Source organism: Eriocheir sinensis, chromosome 11 (assembly GCF_024679095.1).
Source record: "Eriocheir sinensis breed Jianghai 21 chromosome 11, ASM2467909v1, whole genome shotgun sequence".
NCBI lineage: Eukaryota > Metazoa > Arthropoda > Malacostraca > Decapoda > Varunidae > Eriocheir > Eriocheir sinensis.
In genome coordinates this window covers 6,752,851-6,779,044 of record NC_066519.1, presented here as the reverse complement: position 1 = coordinate 6,779,044, position 26,194 = coordinate 6,752,851, and the positions used below count along the sequence as shown (strand labels likewise).

Below are 26,194 nucleotides of genomic sequence, written 5' to 3'. Positions count from 1 at the left end.
GACCGATAGGTCTTCTGGTGTCTGTTCTTCCTATGTATTCCTATGTATCTTGGGAGATTTCAATGTTCACCACCAGTTTTAGCTTTCATCCTCCGTCACTGACCAGCCTCGTGAACAAGTCTACAACTTTGGTCTCCTCAACGGTCTAGAACAGTTGGTTCAGCACCCTACACGTATTTCCGACCGCCTTGGAGACCGGCCCAACATACTAGACCTCTTCCTTACCTCTAACCTTTCTGCTTACTCTGTCAAACTGTTCCCTCCGTTGGGTTCCTCCAATCACAACCTTATTTCGGTATCCTGTCCTATCGCTCCTGTACATCCTCTGGACCAACCGAAGAGGCGAAGCTTCTGGCATTTTGCTTCAGCTCGGTGGGACGACCTGAGGATATACTTTTCCGATTTCCCGTGGAATGACTACTGCTTCCAGGATAGATATCTCTATGTGTTCCTAGCGCATTACAGAGGTGATTGTCTCTGGAATGGAGGCATACATTCCACGTACTTTCTCTACTCCTCATGCTAAACAGCCTTGGTTTAATCATGCTTGTTCTCGTGCTGTCAAAGATAGAGGGTCAGCTCACAAAATGTACCAGAGCCTTCACACTTCAGCTAATCATGATCTTTATATTTCAGCCCGGAATCGTGCCAAATCTAATCTTCGATTTACCAAAACATCTTTCATAAATAAAAAAAAATGTCAAAACCTTGCTTTTTTTAATTCTTCCCGTGACTTCTGGCACCTAGCAAAAAATATCTCCAATTTCACTTTTTTCATATTTCCCTCCTCTCCTTAACCCTGACGGCAGCACCACCATCTCATCTATCTCTAAGGCTGAACTCTTCTCTCAACCTTTCTGTAATAACTTCACTCTGGACGATTCTGGGCATATTCCTCCAAATCATCCCCCCTCTGACTCCTTTATGCCTGTTATTTAGATTTTTAAGAGTGATGTTTTCTATGCCCTCTCTGGCCTCAACTCTCAGAAGGCTTATGGACCTGATGAAGTACTTCCTATTGTACTTAAAAACTGTGCCTCCGTGCTGAGACCCTGCCTGGTCAAACTCTTTTGCCTCTGTCTGTCAACATCTACCTTTCCTTCCTGCTGGAAGTATGCCTTCATACAGCCTGTGCCTAAGAAGGGTGACCGATTCAAGCCCTCAATCTACCGCCCTATAGCTTTACTTTCCTGCCTATCTAAAGCTTTTGAATCAATCCTTAAGGCAAACGACTCAGGTGAAAAATGCAAAAATTATCGAAAATGAGAAACTTCGTCAATGATCTCCCTAAAGGCATAGAAAAAACATTACAGGCAGAATTTTTACCGACCGAGTTTAAATGGGCATTTAAATCGCCGTTTAAATTACCCCGCGCGCTCAGTCAAGGTCACGTGAGGCAGAAGATACCTTCAGAAAAAAAATTGTAGGAAAAACACTGTAGTATTTAGACACGAATAGTTTTCTTTCTGGTGGTGTCTGATACTTTCTCCTGTGCGCGCGGGACAGTAGCTCTCACTAGAATTCATCAGTGCGCGTCCTTGTCACCCCCATACTGCCTTTTTTTTCCTCTTATGACAAAATTGCTGCTGATGATGGCTTCATCCAGTTCAAATGCCAAGAAGAAAGGCTGTCATTGTCAAGAGGATTGCCTGCTTGAAGAAGGCACGCCATGGTCGAGTAGATAATGAAGAGAGACAGACAGGCGTTCCACATGGAGCAGCGAGGCTTGACTCGCCACCACCCACCGCTGCTGCCTTACTCACCACCACCTCTCACTCGCTCCCTGCTGCCACGACTGCTGTTCCTGATGCTTCTGCATCAACACCACCATTACCACAGCCTTCTACTTCAGTTTCAAGAGAGAAGAGCCCATCTCACCATACAACAAAAACAAAAAAAATATGAAAACGAATACAAGACAAGGAAAGACAGAGCTTCTGACAGATCATCATAACCAAGAAAGAAGATTAAAACAGAAAAGGAAGGAAGCAAATCCTACGAGCCAGATAGTTTCTAACACCAAGTGATGCAAACAAAAACTGGCAACAATGAGGGAGGCGGTGGCTCCCTGACACCCTCACCTTTGAGTGAGTAATACTTCAACAAGAAGTGGGTTCAGGTGCCATGTTCATGACTCAAGATCACCTAAATAGCAAGACAGGAACATTACAATACCTGGTACTAACAATATTCGGCACAGTGTGGTCATTCATGGACGAGGAACATCAATATGTACTTACGTAACTTTAAATGCCCGTATCTCAAAAGTGCATTGCCTTAACTTCAAAATTCCTGAGATTTGAAAGTTTTTAACCGATCTTAAATTTGTTTGCAGTTTTGGATAGAGTAGTAAAACAGCAACATTCGGTAGTTAGATTTTCCTTCTAGATTGTATTGGTTGGTCACAAGAAGGATGGAAACATTAAAAAATAGTAGAAAATGAGTACATTAATAAAAAATTCATAAGTACTATTATTTTTCGAATCCATGGATTATCTAACTTGGAGAAGTAGAGGAATGTTCATTCTTTAATTTCATATAAAGAAAACTAAAATCGGATTAAAAACACAGAAACTCACCCCATTTTAAATGGGTAGTAAATTTACATAAAAAGTTTATTCATTTTTTCTTCTTTTAAGATATCATCTTGATATTGTAGGTGAATGATCAGTAAAGTACTGCACTCAAACCATAAAAAATTCATGACGATTGAAGTAATATGACACTTTGACCTCGTTGTATGCCTTAAACGGAAGATTCAAAAGCACCTATCCACTACTGACCTTCTATCTGATCGCCAGTATGGATTCCGCAAGGGGCGTTCTACTGGCGATCCTCTTGCTCTCTTAACTGACTTTTGGTCATCCTCGCTTAGCCGTTTCGGTGAAACCTTCTGAGTTGCGCTAGACATATCGAAAGCTTTCGATACAGTCTGGCACAAGTCTTTGCTTTCTAAACTGCCCTCTTTCGGATTCTATCCCTCTCTCTGTTCCTTTATCTCCGGTTTCCTTTCCGGCCGTTCTACCTCTGCGGTGGTAAACGGTCACTGTTCTTCCCCTAAACCTATCAACAGTTGTGTTCCACAGGGCTCTGTCCTGTCACCCACTCTCTTCCTGTTATTCATCAATGAGCTTCTTTCCATAACAAACTGTCCTGTCCACTCAGACGCCGACGACTCCACTCTGCATTATTCAACTTCTTTCAAAAGAAGGCCATCCCAAAAGGGAGTACACGACTCCAGACTGGAAGCTGCAGAACGCTGAACCTCAGACCGTGCTATCATTTTCGATAGGGGCAGAAGGAGCTTTGTGTCCTTCAATGCCTCAAAAACTCAATTTCTCTACCTATCAACTCTACACATTCTTCCAAACACCTTTCCTCTATTCTTCGATAACACTCAGCTGTCACCTTCTTCAACACTAAATATCCTCGGTCTATCTTTAACTCAAAATGACGTCATCGGTGACGTTTCAGTAAGCTATCCATATAGTATATAATCTTTGAGATAGGATGTCCAGTGCAGATGTAGCTAACAGATGTGGAGTAGAGGACCTGGAAACAGTACTCAGAAGGGAAAGACTCCGATGGTATGGACATGTGAAGAGAGCAGGGTTGCATACAGTGCTGAAAGTTTTAGAGTGATTGGAGGTAGAAGGAAGGACACCAGTTGGTACACCTAGGTGAACGTGGATAAGGTGTAGACAGGAAGACTTGGCATTGATGGGATTGCATGAGCATCAGGCAGAAGACAGAGTGGAATGGAGAGAGCCACAGACACTAAACAAAGGGAAACGGACGATAATGATGATATATATAGATATATATATATATATATATATATATATATATATATATATATATATATATATATATATATATATATATATATATATATATATATATATATATATATATATATATATATATATATATATATATATATATATATATATATATATATATATATATATATATATATATATATATATATATATATATATATATATATACACACACACACACACACACACACACACACACACATATATATATATATATATATATATATATATATATATATATATATATATATATATATATATATATATATATATATATATGACCTCATTTTGGCTACTCTTTACTTTTACTTTGTGGAGCAGCGTGTAGCGGGTTTTTATTTTATATATATATATATATATATATATATATATATATATATATATATATATATATATATATATATATATATATATATATATATATATATATATATATATATATATATATATATATTCATATATATATATATATATATATATATATATATATATATATATATATATATATATATATATATATATATATATATATATGCATATATGTGTTTTTTTTTTCATCAAAGGATGCGGCTCAAGGGCTACAAAAAGAATAAAAAAAAAAACGCTACTCGCCGCTCCCACAAAAGTAAAAAGTAAAGAGTACCCAAAAGAGAGGTCAATTTCGGGTGGAGAGGTGTCTTGATACACTCTTCTTGAAATAGGCCGTGTCATAAGCAGAAGGAGATACAGACGAAAGAAAACTCTTCCAGAGTGTACCAGTGAAGGGGATGAAAGAATGGAGATACTGGTTAACTCTTGCATAAGGGGTTTGGACTGTATAAAAATGAGCATGAGTAGAAAGTCGTGTGCAGCGGGGCCGCGGGAGGGGGGGGGAGGGATGCAGTTAGCAAGTTTAGAAGAGCAGTCAACATTAAAATATCGATAGAAGATAGAAAGAGAAGCAACATAGCGGTGGAATTTGAGAGGTAGAAGGCTGTCAGTAAGAGGAGGAGAGCTAATGAGACGGAGAGCCTTAGACTCCACTCTGTCAAAAAGAGCTGTGTGAGTGAAGCCCCCCCACACGTGAGATGCATACACCATACGAGGACGGACAAGGCCCCTGTATATGGATAGCAACTGTGCGGGGGAGAAGAACTGGTGGAGACGATACAGAACGCCAAACCTCGAGGAAGCTGCTTTAGCGAGAGAGGAGATTTGAAGTTTCTAGTTGAGATTTTGAGTTAAGGATAGACCGAGGATATTTAGTGTTGAAGAAGGTGACAGCTGAGTGTTATCGAAGAATAGAGGATAGGTGTTTGGAAGATTGTATAGTGTTGATAGGTAGAGAAATTGAGTTTTTGAGGCATTGAAGGAAACAAAGTTCCTTCTGCCCCAATCGGAAATGATAGCAAGGACTGGGGTTAAGCTTTCTGCAGCTTCCAGTCTGGAGTCGTGTACTCCCTTTTGGGATGGCCTTCTTTTGAAAGTAGTTGAATAATGCAGAGTGGAGTCGTCGGCGTATGAGTGGACAGGACAGTTTGTTATGGAAAGAAGATCATTGATGAATAACAGGAAGAGAGTGCGTGATAGGACAGAGCCCTGTGGAACACCACTGTTGATATGTTTAGGGGAAGAACAGTGACCGTTTACCACCGCAGAGATAGAACGGCCGGAAAGGAAACTGGAGATAAAGGAACAGAGAGAGGGATAGAATCCGAAAGAGGGCAAAGACTTGTGCCAGACTCTATCGAAAGCTTTCGATATGTCTAGCGCAACGGTTTCACCGAAACGGCTGAGCGAAGATGACCAAAAGTCAGTTAAGAGAGCAAGAAGATCGCCAGTAGAACGCCCCTTGCGGAATCCATACTGGCGATCAGATAGAAGGTCAGTAGTGGATAGGTGCTTTTGAATCTTCCGGTTAAGGATTGATTCAAAAGCTTTAGATAGGCAGGAAAGTAAAGCTCTAGGGCGGTAGATTGAGGGATTGAATCGGTCACCCTTCTTAGGCGCAGGCTGTATGAAGGCATACTTCCAGCAGGAAGGAAAGGTAGATGTTGACAGACAGATGCAAAAGAGTTTGACTAGGCAGGGTCTCAGCACGGAGGCACAGTTTTTAAGTACAATAGGAAGTACCTCATCAGGTCCATAAGCCTTCTGAGAGTTGAGGCCAGAGAGGGCATAGAAAACATCACTTTTAAAAATCTAAATAACAGGCATAAAGGAGTCAGAGGGGGGATGAGTTGGAGGAATATGCCCAGAATCGTCCAGAGTGTAGTTGTTACAGAAAGGTTGAGAGAAGAGTTCAGCCTTAGAGATAGATGAGATGGCGGTGCTGCCGTCAGGGTTAAGGAGAGGAGGGAAATATGAAAAAAAAATGAAATTGGAGATATTTTTTGCTAGGTGCCAGAAGTCACGGGAAGAATTAGAAAAAGCAAGGTTTGGACATTTTTTATTCATGAAAGATGTTTTGGTAAGTCGAAGATTAGATTTGGCACGATTTCGGGCTGAAATATAAAGATCATGGTTAGCTGGAGTGTGAAGGCTCTGGTACATTTTGTGAGCTGCCTCTCTATCTTTGACAGCACGAGAACAAGCATGATTAAACCAAGGCTGTTTAGCATGAGGAGTAGAGAAAGTACGTGGAATGTATGCCTCCATTCCAGAGACAATCACCTCTGTAATGCGCTAGGAACACATAGAGGTCTCTATCCTGGAAGCAGTAGTCATTCCACGGGAAATCGGAAAAGTATATCCTCAGGTCGTTCCACCGAGCTGAAGCAAAATGCCAGAAGCATCGTCTCTTCGGTTGGTCCAGAGGATGTACAGGAGCGATAGGACAGGATACAGAAATAAGGTTGTGATTAGAGAAGCCCAACGGAGGGAACAGTTTGACAGATTAAGCAGAAGGGTTAGACGTAAGGAAGAGGTTTAGTATGTTGGGCCGGTCTCCAAGGCGGTCGGAAATACGTGTAGGGTGCTGAACCAACTGTCCTAGACCGTTGAGGAGACCAAAGATGTAGACTTGTTCACCAGGCTGGTCAGTGACGGAGGGATTTCAGCGAAGGGAGAGTAGGTCAAGAGTTCAAGTAGACAAAGAATTTTACATACTTAGTAGAGTTAGGTGAGAGATAAACAGCACAGATGTATTTAGTAATAGAATGACAATGCAGTTTTAGCCAGATGGTGGAAAATTCTGAAGAGTCAAGGTCGTGGGCACGAGAGCAAGTGATGTTGCGCACGTAGGCGCAACTTCCAGCTTTGAATTGAAATTTAGGATAGAGATAGTAGGAGGGAACAGAGTAGAGATTACTGTCAGTAGCCTCAGAGACCTGGGTTTCGGTGAGGAAGAGGAGGAGAGATCGTGTTCCACAGAATGAAAAATTGAACGAAGACCGTGAATGTTGCAGAAATTGATAAGAAAGAGGTTTGAGGAGTTATCAAGACACCTCTCAAGTCAGAAGGAGAGTCCTCCTTGGGGGAATTTGTGTTCCCCCCAAGGCGGGGACTCCGAGACAGGGTGAAGGAGCGCCATTTTGAATTTTGAATTTTGGGAAAAGGTGTGTATGTTTAGTGAATGTAGTGTAGTGTACATAGAGAGAGGATCTGTCTTTAGAGAGCATGCTGAACTACTCTCTAGTGTTGATGAGACAATAGGGAAACGGTTATTGAGGACATGGGAAGGGTCTTTGGAGGGATTCAGCACCCTCCTCATTTCCCATATATACCTCACCGGGAGTCGCTTGCCCCCATTTTGGTAGGTGTCTTCCTACCTCTTCCAACCTATATATATATATATATATATATATATATATATATATATATATATATATATATATATATATATATATATATATATATATATATGAAGATAGATAAATAGTTAAATAGATAGATATGTGGATAGAAGTAGATATAGATGTAGATATAGATATATAGATAGAGAGATAGATAGCCGGATGTAGATAGTATTCAGGCAACCTTTGGATCACACTTTTTACACATGCCACTTTTTTACTAGGAATGGAGAGGATAAAATTACGTGAAATTTGATAAAATGAAGACACTATTTATAAGCAATACAAGGTCATTATTTTGTCTTATAAATTCTATTTTCTTTTTCCTTGGAAGTGTAGCCTTCCTTTCTTAGTGCATATCACACATGCAAAAAAACAGTTTGTCCCTTACACCCTTCCTCCATACAACGCCTTATAATATATATATATATATATATATATATATATATATATATATATATATATATATATATATATATATATATATATATATATATATATATATATATATATATATATATATATATATATATATATATATATATATATATATATATATATATATATATATATATATATATATATATATATATATATATATATATATATATATATATATGTATATATATATATATATATATTCTTTTTTTTATTATGGTCATTTATCGGACGTTTCAGATTATATCTTAATCAATATTTTTTTATTTACTATTTTTCTAACGCAGTTTTTTTATGATTTGTTTATCATATACCATTTCTTCCGCATACCACCTTACCTTATGGTGCCTCAGATGCTTCTCGGGCCCCACACCGGAAAGCATTAGCAGCTTCGGGGAACCTACAGCCCCTGCAGACACTATAACCTCACGCTGTGCCATTACTGTTCGCGTCTATAGCGCGGAGGTTGGTCAGGGAAAAAGAAGTGCACTTGAGATGTAGAAAGTTTTTTTTTGTGATGAAAATATTTTTTCAGATTTTTATTTTTATTTTTGTTGACAAACAGTAACAATAAAGTAAATGGATAGATATTTACATAAATAGATAAGCAGAGATAGCAGAATAGACAGATTATCTACCTGACAAATATATTGATTGAGTGACTGGTATATTATTAAATTCATATATAGAGATATGCATGTTTAACTGTAATAGGAAAATCTACAGACAAGCAGGACAAGAGACTGATGAAAATTAGGGAAGCACTAAGCAATATTGACAGATAGACTGATATGTAGAAAGACAGACATGCAGATATCCGATGAATAAAAAATGCTTCCTTACCTTTCCGTTCTTCTCAAATTTGACCCCAATAGCTCGTTTCCGGTCGTCGAAAAGCACCTGATAAAAAGAAAGAAAAGATCTATCTACAGTACCTATGGAAAATCAAAACAAAAAGAACGACAATGGAAGTGTTAGAGCCTGGCTCTTAATATAGAACATTAGTACCACCAATATCAATATTTCATATTATCAAAAAAGTAGAACAAATTAGTTTTTAAAGTCAAAATTTCGTAAAGAGTTTTGTAATAGTTCATCTGCAGAGCATTCATAACCCCTCCTTGACCTTCCTTATCCCTTTCTATTACATGTCTGAAAAAAATCAGATCATTAACACGCTATTGCAAGACACGTTATCGCTTTCAAGGGGGCACTAAGGTTCAGGACACGATAAAATAATATTTTAATTATTTATTTTATTCCTTCACATATGTACATTAAACTACCTAGAAACACTGCCATTGTATGATATTGCAGCGAAATGGCTTTATAACTCACTTGTGGAGGTCAGAGGTCTAGCTGAGGATGTCAAGGGTTGTCTTAATGCAAATGACCTTAGTCTGCCTTGCAAGATCAGTAAAAGTCCGCTTCAATTCCACACCTCTGACGACTACTATCCGAACGGCATATCGGCAGATATTTTCCGATATGGATAGGCACGGGTGTCATTAGTATATACTTTCGGCAGCCGTATACGGCAGATCCCCCAAACAGACAGATCCCTACGTCTGGTATGCAGATGGTAACGGCTGATCCACCAATAGACGAAAGGTGGGGGAGGCTGTGAGAAAGTTGAAGGGTGGAAAGGCTGCTGACACGTGAGAGAGGTTATGAGGAAGGAGAAGGGTGAAAAGGCGGCTGGGACTCATAATATCAGCGCGAGGATGCTAAAAGCCAGGAGTGAAGCCATGATCCATGGGTTACATGCGGTGCTTACTGGAAAAGGAGTTGGTTGCCCCCATCTAGAAAGGGTAAGTGGACGGACAATACCATAGTATTACAATACCCAGTGTTCCAGGCAAAGTGCTCGCTCAATTGCTGCTCCTTCATTATTCAGAGATCTGAATAATCTGGGTTAATGCCCGGGAAGTCAATAACTAACCGGATCCTACCGTTTCGCATCCTTGTGGAACACTGACTTGAGTTTCGGAAGGGGCTACTCCCAGCATATGTCGATCTCAAGAAAGCAATTGACATCTACGGGTCCGTGGGATTCATGGAAGAATTTTTGATCTGCTCACTCGCCTTTACCCTGGGACTGAGAGAGCTATGAATTATGAGGGCGGCGTTTACGGCTACCTCCTTGCCTCGTCACTTCTCCGTCCACCACTCCATCCATCACGCCATCCATAACGCTATCACTTTCATCGGGTACTAGGCAAAGTTGTTGATCAAAGTCGATGCGGAGCGTCTGTCGTCAACATCAAGATCACTGACCTTTTTTTTATTTATGTATTTATTTATTTATTTTTTGCTGATGATATTGTACTTCTCGTAGAGTCGCTGGAGGTCCTGGTGATAGCTTGAGGAGGCGAAACCTTTGGGACTCAAGATCTCCTGGGCCAAAGTCAAGATTCAGTTTATCGGAGTCTGACTGAAAGAGACAGTTCAGTCTGTTCATGCTTGTGATGAGGACACTGAGGTCACCAAAAGTTTCACATATCTTGGTAGTAAATTACATAACAACGGTGGGTCTTGTCAAGAAGTCACTCAACAGATTGGCCAAACCCACTGTGCTACACGCTCAGCACGATTATATGGTGTTGTTGATATCTATGGAGGCAAACAAATTCGAATCTTTACTGGGTCGTTAAATGAAATAAGAACTATGGCTTCTACCTGTCTGCTATTTTTACCTCATAAGCTTCATAGTTAAGTAGTGCTTTTCGTCAAGTTTGAAGACAATGGGATAATTATTGTTCATACATATATATATATATATATATATATATATATATATATATATATATATATATATATATATATATATATATATATATATATATATATAAAATGTATGTATTATCATCAATTTTTTATTTCCATCTCTCCTTCCTTATATATATTCTGATGTCAGTTTGATAACACCACTTGATAACACAATCACTCCTTCACATTTGGAAGCATGATTTCAGCTGTTGCCGTGAAATTGTATTTTAGCGATTATTTTTTTGTGTCCTTAATTTTACCACATTTTTATTCGTTATTAATGCTTCATGCATTTTGCAGCGATGAACATGCTTCCAAAATGCCTACTGCATTCTTCTGATAAATGCTGTAATCAGATTGGAAATAAGTCAAACCGTTTTAGAGATGATGAAACATATTCACACCTAATGAGAAAAAAAGTTATGTGCAATTAAAGGTTATTATTTTTTTTTACGTTTCCGCCTATGACGTCTGTAGGCCTTCTTGGTTGGGCCTGGTGGGCCCCAGTTCGTTGTGGCGCAGGCTAGTGTTTATAGGGGTGCCATCTTGCTTGGCTCATGCTGCCCCGCGGAGCTCATTAATGACCCTTTCCTTTAGAGAGACTCTAGAGTCTGAGTTGATAGGTGGTCTACTGGACAGCATGTGTGTAGTCTTAGGTCACTCAGCGGTGAATGAAAAATCTCAGCTTGTGGCACCGGGCGGGGCGCGAACCCGCGTCGTCCTGGACACGGCGCCGCTACGCTAATCACTCAGCCACTGCCTCATACTGATCTACATTTACTGAACGAAACGGCAATCCAGGCACCTAAAATTTATATTTATACTAATAACAACCAATTTAGAGCTTTTGGCACCTGGCCCCTTCCTATTTTAAAAGGATATTACGCTCATGAGGGTGAGGGTATCATAGTACGTCACCCCACTCATTGTCGCCAGGTTGCTGCTCAGTATTTTCTACCTCGTATGCGCCACTCTCTTCTTCTACTGGATTTTTCTAACTTTCTTCATCTTCCTCTTCTTCCCTTGAGGTGTTTACGACTTTCTCTTTGACTTCATGCTTTTACTTTGAAGGACAACGAGGAGGTGGGGTGAGTTGGGAAAACCCAGGTAGCAAAGGAAGAAGGAGTCACGGTGGCCAAAATTGTGTTCCACGACTGTGACTTGGGTCACTAGGATGGTCCTGTGCAACCCTGTACTGGTGGGTTGTAAAGAATAGGTCCTGTTCCTATTCTTAAATTTATTAGGTACAAGAGCGAGGGAAGGTGAAGCGGTGTACTCTCCTAAGTCGAGTGTCTGATCCCCACTGAGACGGGACGCTCAGTGTGTGTGGCGGGACGCGGGAAAGCAGATTACCCCGCCAAAAGCACTGGGCACCACGCAGGGCGCAACATTCAAATAACCCTATATAAGTATACACTATAATATCACTCGGCCACCACCGGCATGTGTCCTCACATGATCCATTATAGTACAATCTTAGGTGAGGAACCTTTAACCAAAAAAAGAAAAAAAGGTACATAATTACAAAAATAATTTGCTATCTGTGGTAGCTTCACAACAAAAGGAAAAAATGACTGAGGAAAAAAAAACTAATTAAATAAAAAGACGACTAGCCGACCTCAACGTCTGCCTCTTTTTTTTTTTTTTAAACAGAGGCAGCTCAAGGGCACAAAAAAAAAACAATAATAAAGAAAAAAAGCCCGCTAATCGCTGCTCCCATAAAAGAATCAGAAGAGGTGGCCAAAAGAAGGTCAGATTCGGGAGGAGAGGTGTCCTGATACCTTCCTCTTGAAAGAGTTCAAGTCATAGGCAGGAGGAAATACAGATGAAGGAAGATTGTTCCAGAGTTTACCAGCGTGAGGGATGAAAGAGTGAAGACGCTGGTTAACTCTTGCATAAGGGGTTTGGACAGTATAGGGGTGAGCATGAGTAGAAAGTCGTGTGCAGCGGGGCCGCGGGAGGGGGGGAGGCATGCAGTTAGCAAGTTCAGAAGAGCAGTCAGCGTGGAAATATCAATAGAAGATAAAAAGAGAGGCAACATCGCGGCGGAATTTAAGAGGTAGAAGACTATCAGTAGGAGGAGGAGAGCTGATGAGACGAAGAGCCTTAGCCTCCACTCTGTCCAGAAGAGCTGTGTGGGTGGAGCCCCCCCACACGTGAGATGCATACTCCATACGAGGGTGGACAAGGCCCCTGTATATGGATAGCAACTGCACGGGGGAGAAGAACTGGCGGAGACGATACAGAACGCCCAACCTCGAGGAAGCTGATTGAGCGAGAGAGGAGATATGAAGTTTCCAGTTGAGATTTTGAGTTAAGGATAGACCGAGGATGTTTAGTGTTGAAGAAGGTGACAGCTGAGTGTTGTTGAAGAATAGGGGATAGGTGTTTGGAAGATTGTGTCGAACTGATAGGTGGAGAAATTGAGTTTTTGAGGCATTGAAGGACACAAGGTTCCTTCTGCCCCAATCGGAAATGATAGCAAGGTCTGAGGTTAAGCGTTCTGCAGCCTCCAGTTTTGAGTCGTGTACTTCCTGTTGTGATGGTCTTCTATTGAAAGAAGTTGAATAATGCAGAGTGGAGTCGTCGGCGTACGAGTGGACAGGACAGTTGTTATAGAAAGAAGATCATTGATGAATAACAGGAAGAAAGTGGGTGATAGGACAGACCCCTGTGGAACGCCACTGTTGATAGGTTTAGGGGAAGAGCAGTGACCGTCTACCACCGCAGAGATAGAACGGCCGGAAAGGAAACTGGAGATAAAGGAACAGAGAGAGGGATAGAACTGAAAGAGGGCAGTTTAGAAAGAAGACTGGTGCCAGACTCTATCGAAGGCTTCCGATATGTCTAGCGCAACAGAGAAAGTTTCACCGAAACTGCCAAGAGAGGATGACCAAGAGTCAGTTAAGAGAGCAAGAAGTTCGCCAGTAGAACGCCCCTTCCGGAATCCATACTGGCGATCAGATAGAAGATTAGAAGTGGAAAGGTGCTTTTGAATCTTCCGGTTAAGGATTGATTCAAAAGCTTTAGATAGACATGAAAGTAAAGCTATTGGGTGGTAGTTTGAGGGATTGGAGCAGTCACCCTTCTTAGGTACAGGCTGTACAAAGGCATACTTCCAGCAGGAAGGAAAGATAGATGTTGGTAGGCAGAGACGAAAGAGTTTGACCAGGCAGGGTGTCAGCACAGAAGCACAGTTTTTAAGGACAATAGGAGGCACTCCATCAGGTCCAAAAGCCTTCTGAGAGTTGAGGCCATAGAGGGTATAGAAAACATCATTAGGAAGAATCTTAATAACAGGCATAAAGGAGTCAGAGGGGGGATGAGTAGGAGGAATATGCCCAGAATCGTCCAAGGTGGAGTTCTTACAGAAAGTTTGAGCCTTAGAGACAGATGAGACGGCAGTGCTGCCGTCAGGGTTAAGGAGAGGAGGGAAAGAGGAAGAAGTGAAATTGGAGGAGATATTTTTGGCTAGATGCCAGAAATCACGGGAAGAATTAGAAGAAGCAAGGTGTTGTCATTTTCTATTTATAAAATAAGTTTTGGTAAGTCGAAGAATAGATTTGGCACGATTCCGGGCTGAAATGTATAGATGCCTCTCTATTTGACAGCACGAGAAAGAGCGTGATTAAACCAAGTTTTTTAGCATGAGGAGTAGAGAGTACGTGGAATGTATGCCTCCATTCCAGAGATTAATCACCTCTGTGATGCGCAGAGCACACACAGAGGGGTCTCTCTCCTGGAAGCAGTAATCATTCCACGGGAAATCGGAAAAGTACATCCTCAGGTCGTCCCACCGAGCTGAAGCAAAATGGCAGAAGCATCGCCTCCTCGGTGGGTCCAGAGGATGTACAGGAGCGTTAGGACAGGGTACATAAATAAGGTTATGATCGGAGGAGCCCAACGGAGAGAACAGTTTGACATAGTAAGCAGAAGGATTAGAGGTAAGGAAGAGGTCTAGAATGTTGGGCCTGTTTCCAAGACGGTCGGGAATACGAGTAGGGTGCTGAACCAATTGCTCTAGGTCGTTGAGGAGAGCAAAGTTGTAGGCTTGTTCACCAGGCTGGTCAGTGAAAGAGGATGAAAGCCAAAACTGGTGGTGAACATTGAAATCTCCCAAAATGGAGTTACGAGAATTATTTTTGGCGTCAGAGATGTCAGTCATCCACGTTCGTTACGATCGAGGGATAGGTGGAAATTTGTCTTTTTAATTTGATGTTTATTAATGCTGGAATTACTTTAATCAATTATGCTGGAGTTATATATTTCAGTGAGATTTGTTACAACAGTGATTTCACAACTTGGTGACAGGATTTTCTTTTATAGTACTGTAGACCTGAAAAACGGAGTATCAGGAGTCAATGGTGCTGACAGCCGATGCTTCTTAGGATCTCCAGACTTGTCCTTGTTATCACATTGTAACTATTAGGAGACTACGGATAACATTACCGCCTTTCACACAACCTTATCTATTGTTGTATACCCCTCCCGTCTCGAAGGCGTGCCGAGGGTAACGACACTGGCAGTTAATTGTCACGCAACGGATGAGTGTTTCTCTGCGACAGTTTTGTGTTAAGGTGTGACTCGAAGGTTCAGTGTGTAGCAGATCTTCTTCAAGGATTGTTCCTTTTTCTTTTTACTATTCCAAACAGCTTCATTACCATGTATCCTAATGACAGTTTAGTCAATTTATTTTTCTAGGATGTATCATGTAACTAATGTTTCGCGCTATTATTTTGTTTTCTCGAATAGTACTCAACTTCCACAACCATGACTCTAGCCCTGTTTACCTCGACTTGTATGTACATTACCCATTTCTTGTTACTATGTTAATATGTTGTATCGTTTGGCGGGCTCTGACTTGTGTGATAATCTTTAAAGCAACTGTAACAAGACCACGCTTAGCTAGTACACTTTGGGCGACTGTAAAACGGGTAGGCACAGCAATGTAAAGGTGGGGTAAGTCACGGGGTCGCGACTTTTAGGGATCGAGCGATGTAATATATATATATATATATATATATATATATATATATATATATATATATATATATATATATATATATATATATATATATATATATATATTTTTTTTACGTCGTTGCCTGTTGCGCCGATAGGCATCTACCTAGTGGAGCCTGATAGTCGGCCCAAGGCTTCTTCCAGGTAGGGCCTGATGATCGGCCCAGCCTGTTCTGGCGCAGGCGTTTATAGTATATATATATATATATATATATATATATATATATATATATATATATATATATATATATATATATATATATATATATATATATATATATCTCGTCATGTGCATATGAATGTATGACTGTATATGTTGCAACACCCGGTCGGTGTCGCACAACAGGATGTTTAACAACAACAAGCTGTGATGAGCTGACGCCAGATCAGCAAGGATCAGCAAATGATGCCTTTCATCAGCAGTCATCAACCGGAAGCCACATCCTTCCGGGACGAATCAAGATCCAGTAAAAAGAGTGAGCAACGCGGAAAAGAGAAAAGAAGACCGTGGGCAGCAACCAGCGGGCGGTGATCAGCCACTTCGCGCGTTGGGTGTGGCGGCCGGTGACCATCCGTCCGCGCTCTGTGGTGTGGCTGGCTCTCGTTTCGTGTGACCGCTCACGTAATTATTGTGTAAAATTGTCAATACCATTTTTATACTAAAAAACACACACCTTTTAATGTCCCTGTGAGAGAGAGAACTAAAGTGAACTAAATTGAACTTAAAAACGGCTACCGCTCGGCCACACCTCACTTAAGTAAAGGCTATTGTGTTATCTCACCTACTACAATCAGCTTGTGAAGCAGGCCACGGTAACACCGGCCCTGTGACGAGTGAGATAACAGTTTGCGCCTTAAACTTAACACTTAACCACCTTAAAAATAATGCTTAAAAATACGTTCACAAGCCTCTCTGACATCGCCCAGAGAGGGTGGGCTTTCGTCAATGGGTGGGTCAGCATCCGCCACCTGCAACCCATCAACTGTAAGCTGTCCACGTGGAGGGTCCGCTGCTCAAAGTACTCAGTCCAACGAGCCCTCTGCCCATCCATGTCCGACACGAGGCAGCCGTCAGCTGTTCGGATAGCGCTCACCTGAGAGGGAGACTTAGAGCGGAGCTTTTTCAGGGCTCGGTAAGCAGGTCATTCGCATTTAAATGGCCCTCGACTTCCTCAGCGAGAGTTCTAGTCCTTCGTGACAGAGCCCTGTATTGGTCCCGTTTCCCAGCAAGTCTGGCAGCACGACTCTCCTCAATATTCTCCAGCGTCTCCACCGAGGCAAAGCCACTCCTATAATTATCTCGGGCGCTCTCCAATGCACTCCTTGGCAGCTTGCAGGGTCTCACGTTTGAAGGTATCCCACAACTCTACAGGGTCCTCCAGGGTGCCAAGCACTTCGAACCGATTTGAGACTGTCACTGCATACTCCTGAGCACATGCTCTCCACAATAACAGGGGAACAGGTAGTCCCCTGCACAAAAATCGGTGGACTTGTTGTTCGAGGATTCAGTGAGCACATGCAAATAAATCTTCCACCTGCATATTCCAAGGAAGATATTCCTGCTAAAGACGCTCAGATACCATGCAAACAGCTCAAACCTGACCACTCTTAGCAAGTATCTCTAACAAACTGATGCCTTATGATTCAAATGTAGAAGTGGCATTTGTTATTAGAGCTAACTGCATCAGAGCCATTAATCCCAAAGAGATTATTGTGGGAGATGAAGATGATCCTTATGAACTAAAAACACACTTAGGATGGGGCGTTGTTGGCCAAGCAATTAAAGAAACTAAGAAAGTTTCAGATGATGTAGCGAGAGCATATAGAACTATAGCCCAAGAAGTTGTCATCAGTGAAGAAAGAAAAGTTAGTTTCCTTGTTGTTCCTACTCAGACATGTTTGAGCTTGATGTTAATGATAAAGGAACTGACAACACTCCCTTTTCCTATGATGACAAAAGATTCCTGAAAAGGATGAGAGAGGAGTGAATCAGCAGAGAGAAGGGCATTATGAGTTGCCTCTTCCACTTAAGAATAATGACATCAAGCTTTCAAACAACATGGACATGGCCTTGCATAGGCTCATGAAGTTAAAGGCAAAACTTATGAGAGATAGAAAGTACCACCAAAATTACGAAAAATTCATGAAAGACTTAATTGACAAAGGCTATGCAGAAACTGTGCCAACCAGGGATTTGCAACGAGCAGATGGTCAGGTGTGATATATACCTCTCCATGGTGTTTACCACCCAAAGAAACCAAGGAGGATAAGAGTGGTATACGTATGATTGCAGTGCTAACTACAGAGGTCATTCCTTAAATGGTCACCTGTTGCAGGGCCCAGACCTAACTAACAATCGGGTTGGGGTTCTATGTATATTCTGTCAAGAGATGACAGCCCCTGTATGTGACATAGAAGCAATGTATCACCAAGTGAAGGTGAATCCTGAACAAAGAAATATGCTGCGCTTTCTGTGGTGAAATAGTGGAGATCCAGGTGAGAATATGCTTGAATACACGATGACGGCCCCTTTGTTTGGAGCAACATGATCTCCGAGTGTTGCTAATTTTGCACTTAAGCAAGCTGCAAATGACTATGAGGCTCAGTATGGATATGATGCAGTAAACTTCATCAGAAAGGATTTTTATGTTGATGATGGACTTAAATCAGTACCAACACCAAAGGATGCCATTGATCTGCTGATGGAAAGCAAGGCATTGTGTTAAATGGGAGGTTTTAATCTCCATAAGTTTCTGTCAAACAGTAAGGAAGTGTTAGCAGCAATAGCTCCTAAAGAAATGAATAACTCATCAAGAGCCTGGATCTATGTAAAGACATGTTACCTGTAGAAAGAACACTTGGGGTGTAGTGGTGTGTAGAATCTGATACTTTCTAGTTCAGAATACAAGTCAAAGAAAAGCCACTCACAAAAAGGGGCATATTGTCTACTGTGAGTTCAATATATGATCCATTAGGCCTCGTGTCTCTTCTCATCCTCATTAGCAAAGGAATAATCAGAAGTTATGCTGTGAAGGAGTAAGTTGGGATGAGGAGATACCATAGTATGTGAGGCCACAGTGGCAGCAATGGAGAGATGACCTACATAAATTATAGCACTTAAAGATACCACGATGTTACAAGCCTATGAAGGATTTGGTGAAATCAAGAAAGTTGACCTGCACCATTTTTCTGATGCCAGTCAAAAGGGATATGGTCAGTGCTCTTACTTAAGACTGATCAACACTGCTGATCAAATACACTGTGCACTTGTCACGGCAAAGTCAAGAGTGACGCCCCTCCGAGCCATCACTGTGCTGAGATTGGAACTCACAGCAGCAGTAGTATCGGTGAGAATCAGTTCAGTCTTAAAGAAGGAGTTAAACTATGAAGGTATTCAGGAAGTGTTTTGGACAGACAGTAAGGTAGTGCTGGGATACATCAACAATGATTCTAAAAGATTTCATGTATATGCAGCCAACAGAGTCCAGCAGATAAGAGATCAAACTTCACCAAGTCATTGGAAGTATGTGGAAACAGAGCACACCCAGCAGAGTATGCCTTCAGAGGGCAGTCTGTAGAAGAGTTAATTAACAACGACAAATGGTGGAATGGGCCACACTTCTTGTGGCAACCCTTTGAGATGAATGATGACCCATCAAAGCATCATGAATTGGAAGCTGATGATCCTGAAGTAAAAAGAGTTGCATCATGTGCTACACAGACACATGAGCCATTTAATGTACTAGAGAAGCTAAACTGTTTCTCTGATTGGTTCCGTATGAGGAGAGCCATTGCAGTGTGCCTTAGACTTCAAGGGGTGTACAAGAAGGATGCAGATGGGACATATAAAGGAAGAAACCAATAATACATTCCACTGACAGTACAAGAATTGAAAGAATCTGAAAATGAGATAATAAGGCAGGCTCAGGCTCATGCCTTCCATGATGAAATAAAGATGCTGAAGGGTGCAGGAAACCATGAGTCTTCCCCACAGACAAATAGAAGAGAAACAACAGTAAAGAAAACAAGCAAGTTGTACAAACTTGGTCCCTTCATAGTAAAGATGGAATAGTAAGAGTTGGGGGAGGAATAAGAATATCTACTCATCAAGTAGCAAGACATCCAGCAATCCTGCCTAAGGATTCCCATGTTACTGATCTACTAATTTGCTACTACCACAAAAAGGTACATCATTATGGTAGGGGCATAACACTTAATGAAATTAGAGCATCTGGGTACTGGATTTTGGGGGGCTCATCTCTGGTGGCTAGACATGTCTCAAAATATGTAGTGTGCAGAAGAGTTAGAATTGACACACAAGGTCAAAAGATGGCAAACTTGCCACAAGATAGGCTAGAACCTTCCCCTCCCTTTACTTATGCTGCAGTTATTTGTTTGGTCCTTTCTACATCAAAGAGGGACGTAAAGAGATAAAGAGATATGGGGTTCTTTTCACATGCATGGTATCACGTGCAGTCCATCTAGAGACAGCAAACACTCTGGACAGTACTTTCTTTCTCGGTGCCTACCGCCGCTTTATAGAAAGAAGAGGGCCAGTAAGGTAGTTAAGATCAGATCAAGGAATAAACTTTCTGGGTGCAAAAAATTAGTTAGCCAACTCTTTGAGAAAAATGGATAAGGAGAAGCTTGCAGTCACCGCTCGAATTCCGTGCTCCTTCCCCTCAGTGACATAAGAAAATGGGGCGCTGTAAACACAGACTTAAGATTATCAGTGTTTTCATGTTTAATGTTCATCGTCCCTACTTGTCCCTGTGTATGTAGCGTCTTCAATGTTTAACTTTCCTTGTACTCGTTTACCTTTGACTGTCCGTCTATGTCCTTTTGTTGTCCATCTTTACAAATTGTTCCACGCATACACCAACACTTAAATATCACCCACACTTCACAACATTCACACAAACGCATACCCACACAAACACCTTTTCATTGTGTTGTGTTTGTCTCAGTGACTCGTTGTATATTTGTCCAATAAAGTAACCCTGGCGGATATGATTTTCTCTATCCGTGAACCGATTAGCACTTAGAACACTCGCTACCACCAACAAGCTTACGTAGAACTGAATTACTGAAGGACAGTTGTGATTGGGTTCATTTCAAGATGAATGTACCACATGCTAGCCATATGGGTGGGGTGTGGAGACAAATAAAACAGTGAGAAGCATATTGTCAGTGCTACTTGATCAACATGGACCTCAGTTAAATGATGAAACACTTAGAACATTCATGATAGAAGCACAGACAGTTGTAAATGGTAGACCTCTAACTGTGGATAACCTTACCTCTCCTACTAGCTTAGAACCACTGACATCCAACACTCCGTTAACTATGAAATCAAAGACTGCGATACCTTCTCCAGGTAAATATGAAAGAGTTGACTTATTCTCCAGGAAACGTTGGCGTAGGGTACAGTTCCTTGCAAATGAGTTATGGTCAAGGTGGAAAAGGGAAGTTTTTCAGTCTCTCCAGCTTAAAAATAAATGGTAGAAACCCCAAAGAAACCTCAAGGTGGATGATATTATTATTGTTAAGGATTACAACCTAGTTAGAAGCCAATGGAAGCAAGGCAGAATAACTGAGTGTTTTCCAAGTGAGTATGGCCTTGTGAGAAAAGTGAAAGTGATGATGTCAGAGTCATGTTTTGACAACTCAGGGAAGAGAATGAAGGCAATGAACATTGCTGAAAGGCCTGTTTATAGTCTTGTTCTCTTGTTAGAATGTACTACTCAGGAAGACCAGGGTGCCCCTACCGAGGAGCTTAAATTATATGTTTGTACTCAGGAGATACAACGATAATGTCAACAATATTTCATGTATGCGTAATACTCATGTTATAATTAATGTTTTAAGTAGTTATATGTTAAATTGTCCTATAATTTAGGGGAGCCGTGTAACTGTGGTATCAATATTCCTCATGATACCTCATTGTTATTATGTAAAGTATTAATATGTAAGGAATTTATATGATGCTATAAAATTTATATGGTGCTATAAGGGTAAACTTGTATGGTGCTATTATAAGGCAACATAGGTGCCGTTAAGAACGCTTACACGCAGCCGCCGACGTTCGTTTGTTTGGGTTATGCGGGCAGCGGGTCTGTCGTTTATAAGTGGAGCTGAAATCTGGATTCAGCGATATGGGGCGGTGATTCAATCCGTGGCACTGGTGGTCAGTATCTTTTGGTAATATTTCTATGTTATAACACAATGTTAAGCTGTGTAGAGTTCACATACTGTGTATAAGAGTGTTCAGAATAGTTTCAGCTATGAATGCAACAATATATGACTTATGCTTGAGTGCAAAGAGCTAGAAAGTTTGGGATGTGTGAATTGATTATGTCATCATTTTTTTCCACATAGTTTCACGACTACGCGGGGCATGTACGGCATACAAAATGGAGGATTCTTTGTCCCAAGCCACATCAAAGGAATAAAGGAAAATTATAACAACGAGGTTTCCATGTCCTGCTGGCAGTCCATGCATGTCTGCATGTCTGTGTAAACCGGCCCAAAAGGGTGACTGTTCTACGTCTGTTTATATATATATATATATATATATATATATATATATATATATATATATATATATATATATATATATATATATATATATATATATATATATATATATATATGTGTGTGGCTGAAGAAGGTAAGAAGACACCTACCAAAACTGGCGCAAGCCACTCCCGGTGAGGTATATATGGGAAATGAGGAGGGTACTGAAACCCTCCAAAGACCCTTCCCATGTCCTCACTAACCATTTCCCTATTGTCTCATCAACACCAGAGGGTAGTTCAGCATGCTCTCTAAAGAGAGATCATCTCTCTATCCACACTACACTACATTCACACAGCATACACACCTTTTCCCAAAATTCAAAATTCAAAATGGCGCACCTTCACCCTGCCTCGGAGACCCCGCCTGGGGGGGGGGGCACAAATTCCCCCAGGGAGGACTTCTCTTCTGGCTGCCGACTTGACAGGTGTCTTGATAACTCCTCGAACCTCTTTCTTATCAATTTCTGCAACATTCGAGGTCTTCGTCTCTCCTCTGAATTTTTCAAAATCCAGAAGGTTGAGAATTGGTACCAGAGACCAGAGCTGCACCGCTGGACATGGTATAGCGATGCCGGAGGGGTAGCTAAGGAGATCGACCACATTCTCGTAAGCACTCGTTGAAAGATCCTTCAGAACTGCAGGGTTTACCGGAGTGCTGAGTTATTTAGTTATTTGCAACTAACCATAGGCTTTTTGTTGCTACACTCAAGCTGCATGTCAGGTCAAAAATAATTTCGAGATGCAACACTACTGTGTTCCATCTCGAGAGGCTGAAGGACCTGGCACGTGATAAAGAGTATGCAGTGACAGTCTCAAATCGGTTTGATGTGCTCAGCAACCTGGAAGACAATGTAGAACTGTGGGATACCTTTAAACGTGAGACTCTGCAAGCTGCCAAAGAATGCATTATAGAGCGCAAGAGATCGAGGAGTGGCTTTCCCTCGGTGGAGCCGCTAGAAAATATTGAAGGGAGTCGCGCTGCCAGACTTGATGGGCATCGGGACCATGTACAGGGCTCTGTCACGTAGGACTAGAGCTCTCCTGAGGAGAAAAAAGGAGACGTATGTCAGGGGTCTCGCTGAGGGAGTCGAGTACCACTTAAATGCGAATGACCTTCGACTTGCTTACTGAACCCTGAAGAAGCTCCGCTCCAAGTCTTCCTCTCAGGTGAGCGCTATCCGAACAGCTGACGGCTGCCTCGTGTCGGACATGGATGGGCAGAGGGCACGTTGGGCTGAGTACTTTGAGCAGCTGTACATGGTGGACTCTCCACGTGGGCAGCTTCCAATTGCCCATCCTCTCTGGCTTAGGTCAGAGAGGCTGTGGCAAGATTGAGGGGTGGGAAGGCACCTGGCACCTGTAACGTCAGTGCGGAGCTGCTCAAAGATGGAGGTGAGGCCATGATCCGCGGGTTGCATGCGGTCTTGATTGTCGTATGGCAGTCCGGTACCATTCCTCCTGACTGGAAGAGGGGGTTGGTCGTCCCTATCTGGAAAGGGAAAGGGGACCGCCAAGACTGCAACAACTACCGTGGTAGTACACTGCTCAGTGTGCCAGGCAAGGTGCTTGCCCATCTATTGCTGATGCGAATTCTCAGCCAGCTGCTGAAGCTGCAGAGACCTGAACAGCCTGGGTTCACGCCCGGTAAGTCAACAACAGACCGTATCCTAGCGCTTCGTGTACTGGTGGAGCGCCGACGTGTGTTTCAACAGAGGATGATTGAAGCCTATGGCGTTTCATGCAGTGCATCGTGAGGCACTTTGGGATTTTCTGCGACTCCGTGGGTTTCCTGCAAGGACTATTGGTTTGTTGACTGGCCTGTATTCTGGAACTGAGAGTGCTGTTAAGTGTGTGTGTGGGGGAAGGGCTTGTCCAGCTTATTTCCCGTGAATGCGGGAGTGAGGCAGGGTTGTATCCTTGCCCCATCGCTTGTCAACACTTGTATGGCCTGGGTACTGGGCAGAGTTGTGGACCAGAGTCGTTACGGAGCATCCATTGGCAATACCAGGGTCGCTGACCTTGTTTTTTCTGATGATGCAGTAATCCTGGCGGAGTCGCTGGAGGATTTGGTGATGGCTCTCGAGGCACTGCACGAGGAGGCGAAGCCTCTAAGACCTCAGGTCTCCTGGGCCAAGACCAAGGTACAGTTGTTTGGAGGCTTGCTGGATGAAACAGTACAGTCTGTTCATGCGTGTGGCGAGGATGTCGAGATCTCAGAAAGTTTCACATATCTTGGTAGCGTAGTACATAACAACGGTGAGTCAGGCCATGAAGTCTTACGGCTGATTGGTCAGATCTACGGTGTTATGGACTCGCTCAACACGTGCAGAAGGACGTTGTCGATACCTGTGCAGAAGGACAAAGATCCGGATCTTCAAGTCCCTTGTGCTCCCAGTCTTATTCTATGAGTGTGAGACATGGACACGAAATGGGGACTTGGAGAGGCGGATTGATGCCTTTGGTAATCAGTGTCTACGCAGAATCATGGGATATCGCTGGAATAACTTTGTGGCAAACCGGCGACTACTCCGTGAGACTGATTCGTCAAATATTACCTGCATAGTCTGTCAACGCCAACTCCGGCTATACGGGCACGTGGCACGTTATTCGGAAGCTGATCCTGGTCATCGGCTTGTCTCTGTAATAGACAATCCTGAGTGCAGGACGCCAACGGAGTTCGTGGATTGAACATGTCGATAGATCCTGCCGGGAGTTACTCGGGTTGGGAAGGTGGTCTGCATGGAGACTCGACCGGAGGGACCCCCGGGCTAGGCGTCTTAGGGTGGGCGAGGCACTGCATGCGTATGCCCCATTGTTATATATATATATATATATATATATATATATATATATATATATATATATATATATATATATATATATATATATATATATATATATATATATATATATATATATATATATATATATATATATATATATATATATATATATATATATATATATATATATATATATATATATATATATATATATATATATATATATACGTATTTATTTTTCACAGCAGAGGAGGCAGTGCAAGGACGTAAAAAGAAAATAATGAAAAAAAAGCCCGCTACTTACTGCTCCTAAATAGAGTAGAGTGGCCAAAAAGAGAAATCAATTTCGGGAGGAGAGGTGTCCTGATACCCTCCTCTTGAAAGAGTTCAAGTCGTAGGCAGGAGAAAATACAGATGAGGGAAAATCGTTCCAGAGTTTACCAGCGTGAGGGATGAAAGAGTGAAGATGCTGGTTAAATCTTGGACAGTATAGGGATGAGCTTGATCAGAAAGTCGTGTCAGGCGAGCCCACAGGAGGGGGGGAGGCATGCAGTTAGGGAGTTCAGAAGAGCAGTCAGCTTGAAAATATCGATAGAAGATAGAAAGAGAGGCAACATCGCGACGGAATTCAAAAGGTAAAAGACTATCAGTAAGAGGAGGAGAGCTGATGAGACGAAGAGCCTTAGACTCCACTCTGTCCAGAAGAGCTGTGTGAGTTGAGCCTCCCCACACGTGAGATGCATACTCCATACGAGGGCGGACTAGGCCCCTGTATATGGATAGCAACTGTGGGGGGGAGAAGAACTGGCGGAGACGATACAGAACGCCCAACCCCGAGGAAGCGGATTAAGTGCGAGAGGAGATGAAGTTTCCGCTTTAGATTTTGAGTTAAGGATAGACCGAGGATGTTTAGTGTTAAAGAAGGTAACAGCTGAGTGTTGTCGAAGAATAGGGGATAGGTGTTTGGAAGATTGTGTCGAGTTGATAGG

The 26,194-nt window shown here is 41.9% G+C and overlaps 1 protein-coding gene across 1 annotated transcript in view; it reads right to left on the bottom strand.

Annotated features, from left to right (window-relative positions):
- The window catches only part of LOC126996804 (glucose dehydrogenase [FAD, quinone]-like), a 161,504-nt gene that overhangs the window by 50,352 nt on the left and 84,958 nt on the right, over positions 1-26,194 (bottom strand). The window contains exons 7-8 of the mRNA XM_050857666.1: positions 8,897-8,953; positions 8,392-8,505 (exon numbers count right to left, since the gene is read on the bottom strand). Of these exons, the coding sequence (XP_050713623.1) occupies positions 8,392-8,505; positions 8,897-8,953 (171 nt within the window). The remainder of the gene's footprint in view (positions 1-8,391; positions 8,506-8,896; positions 8,954-26,194) is intronic.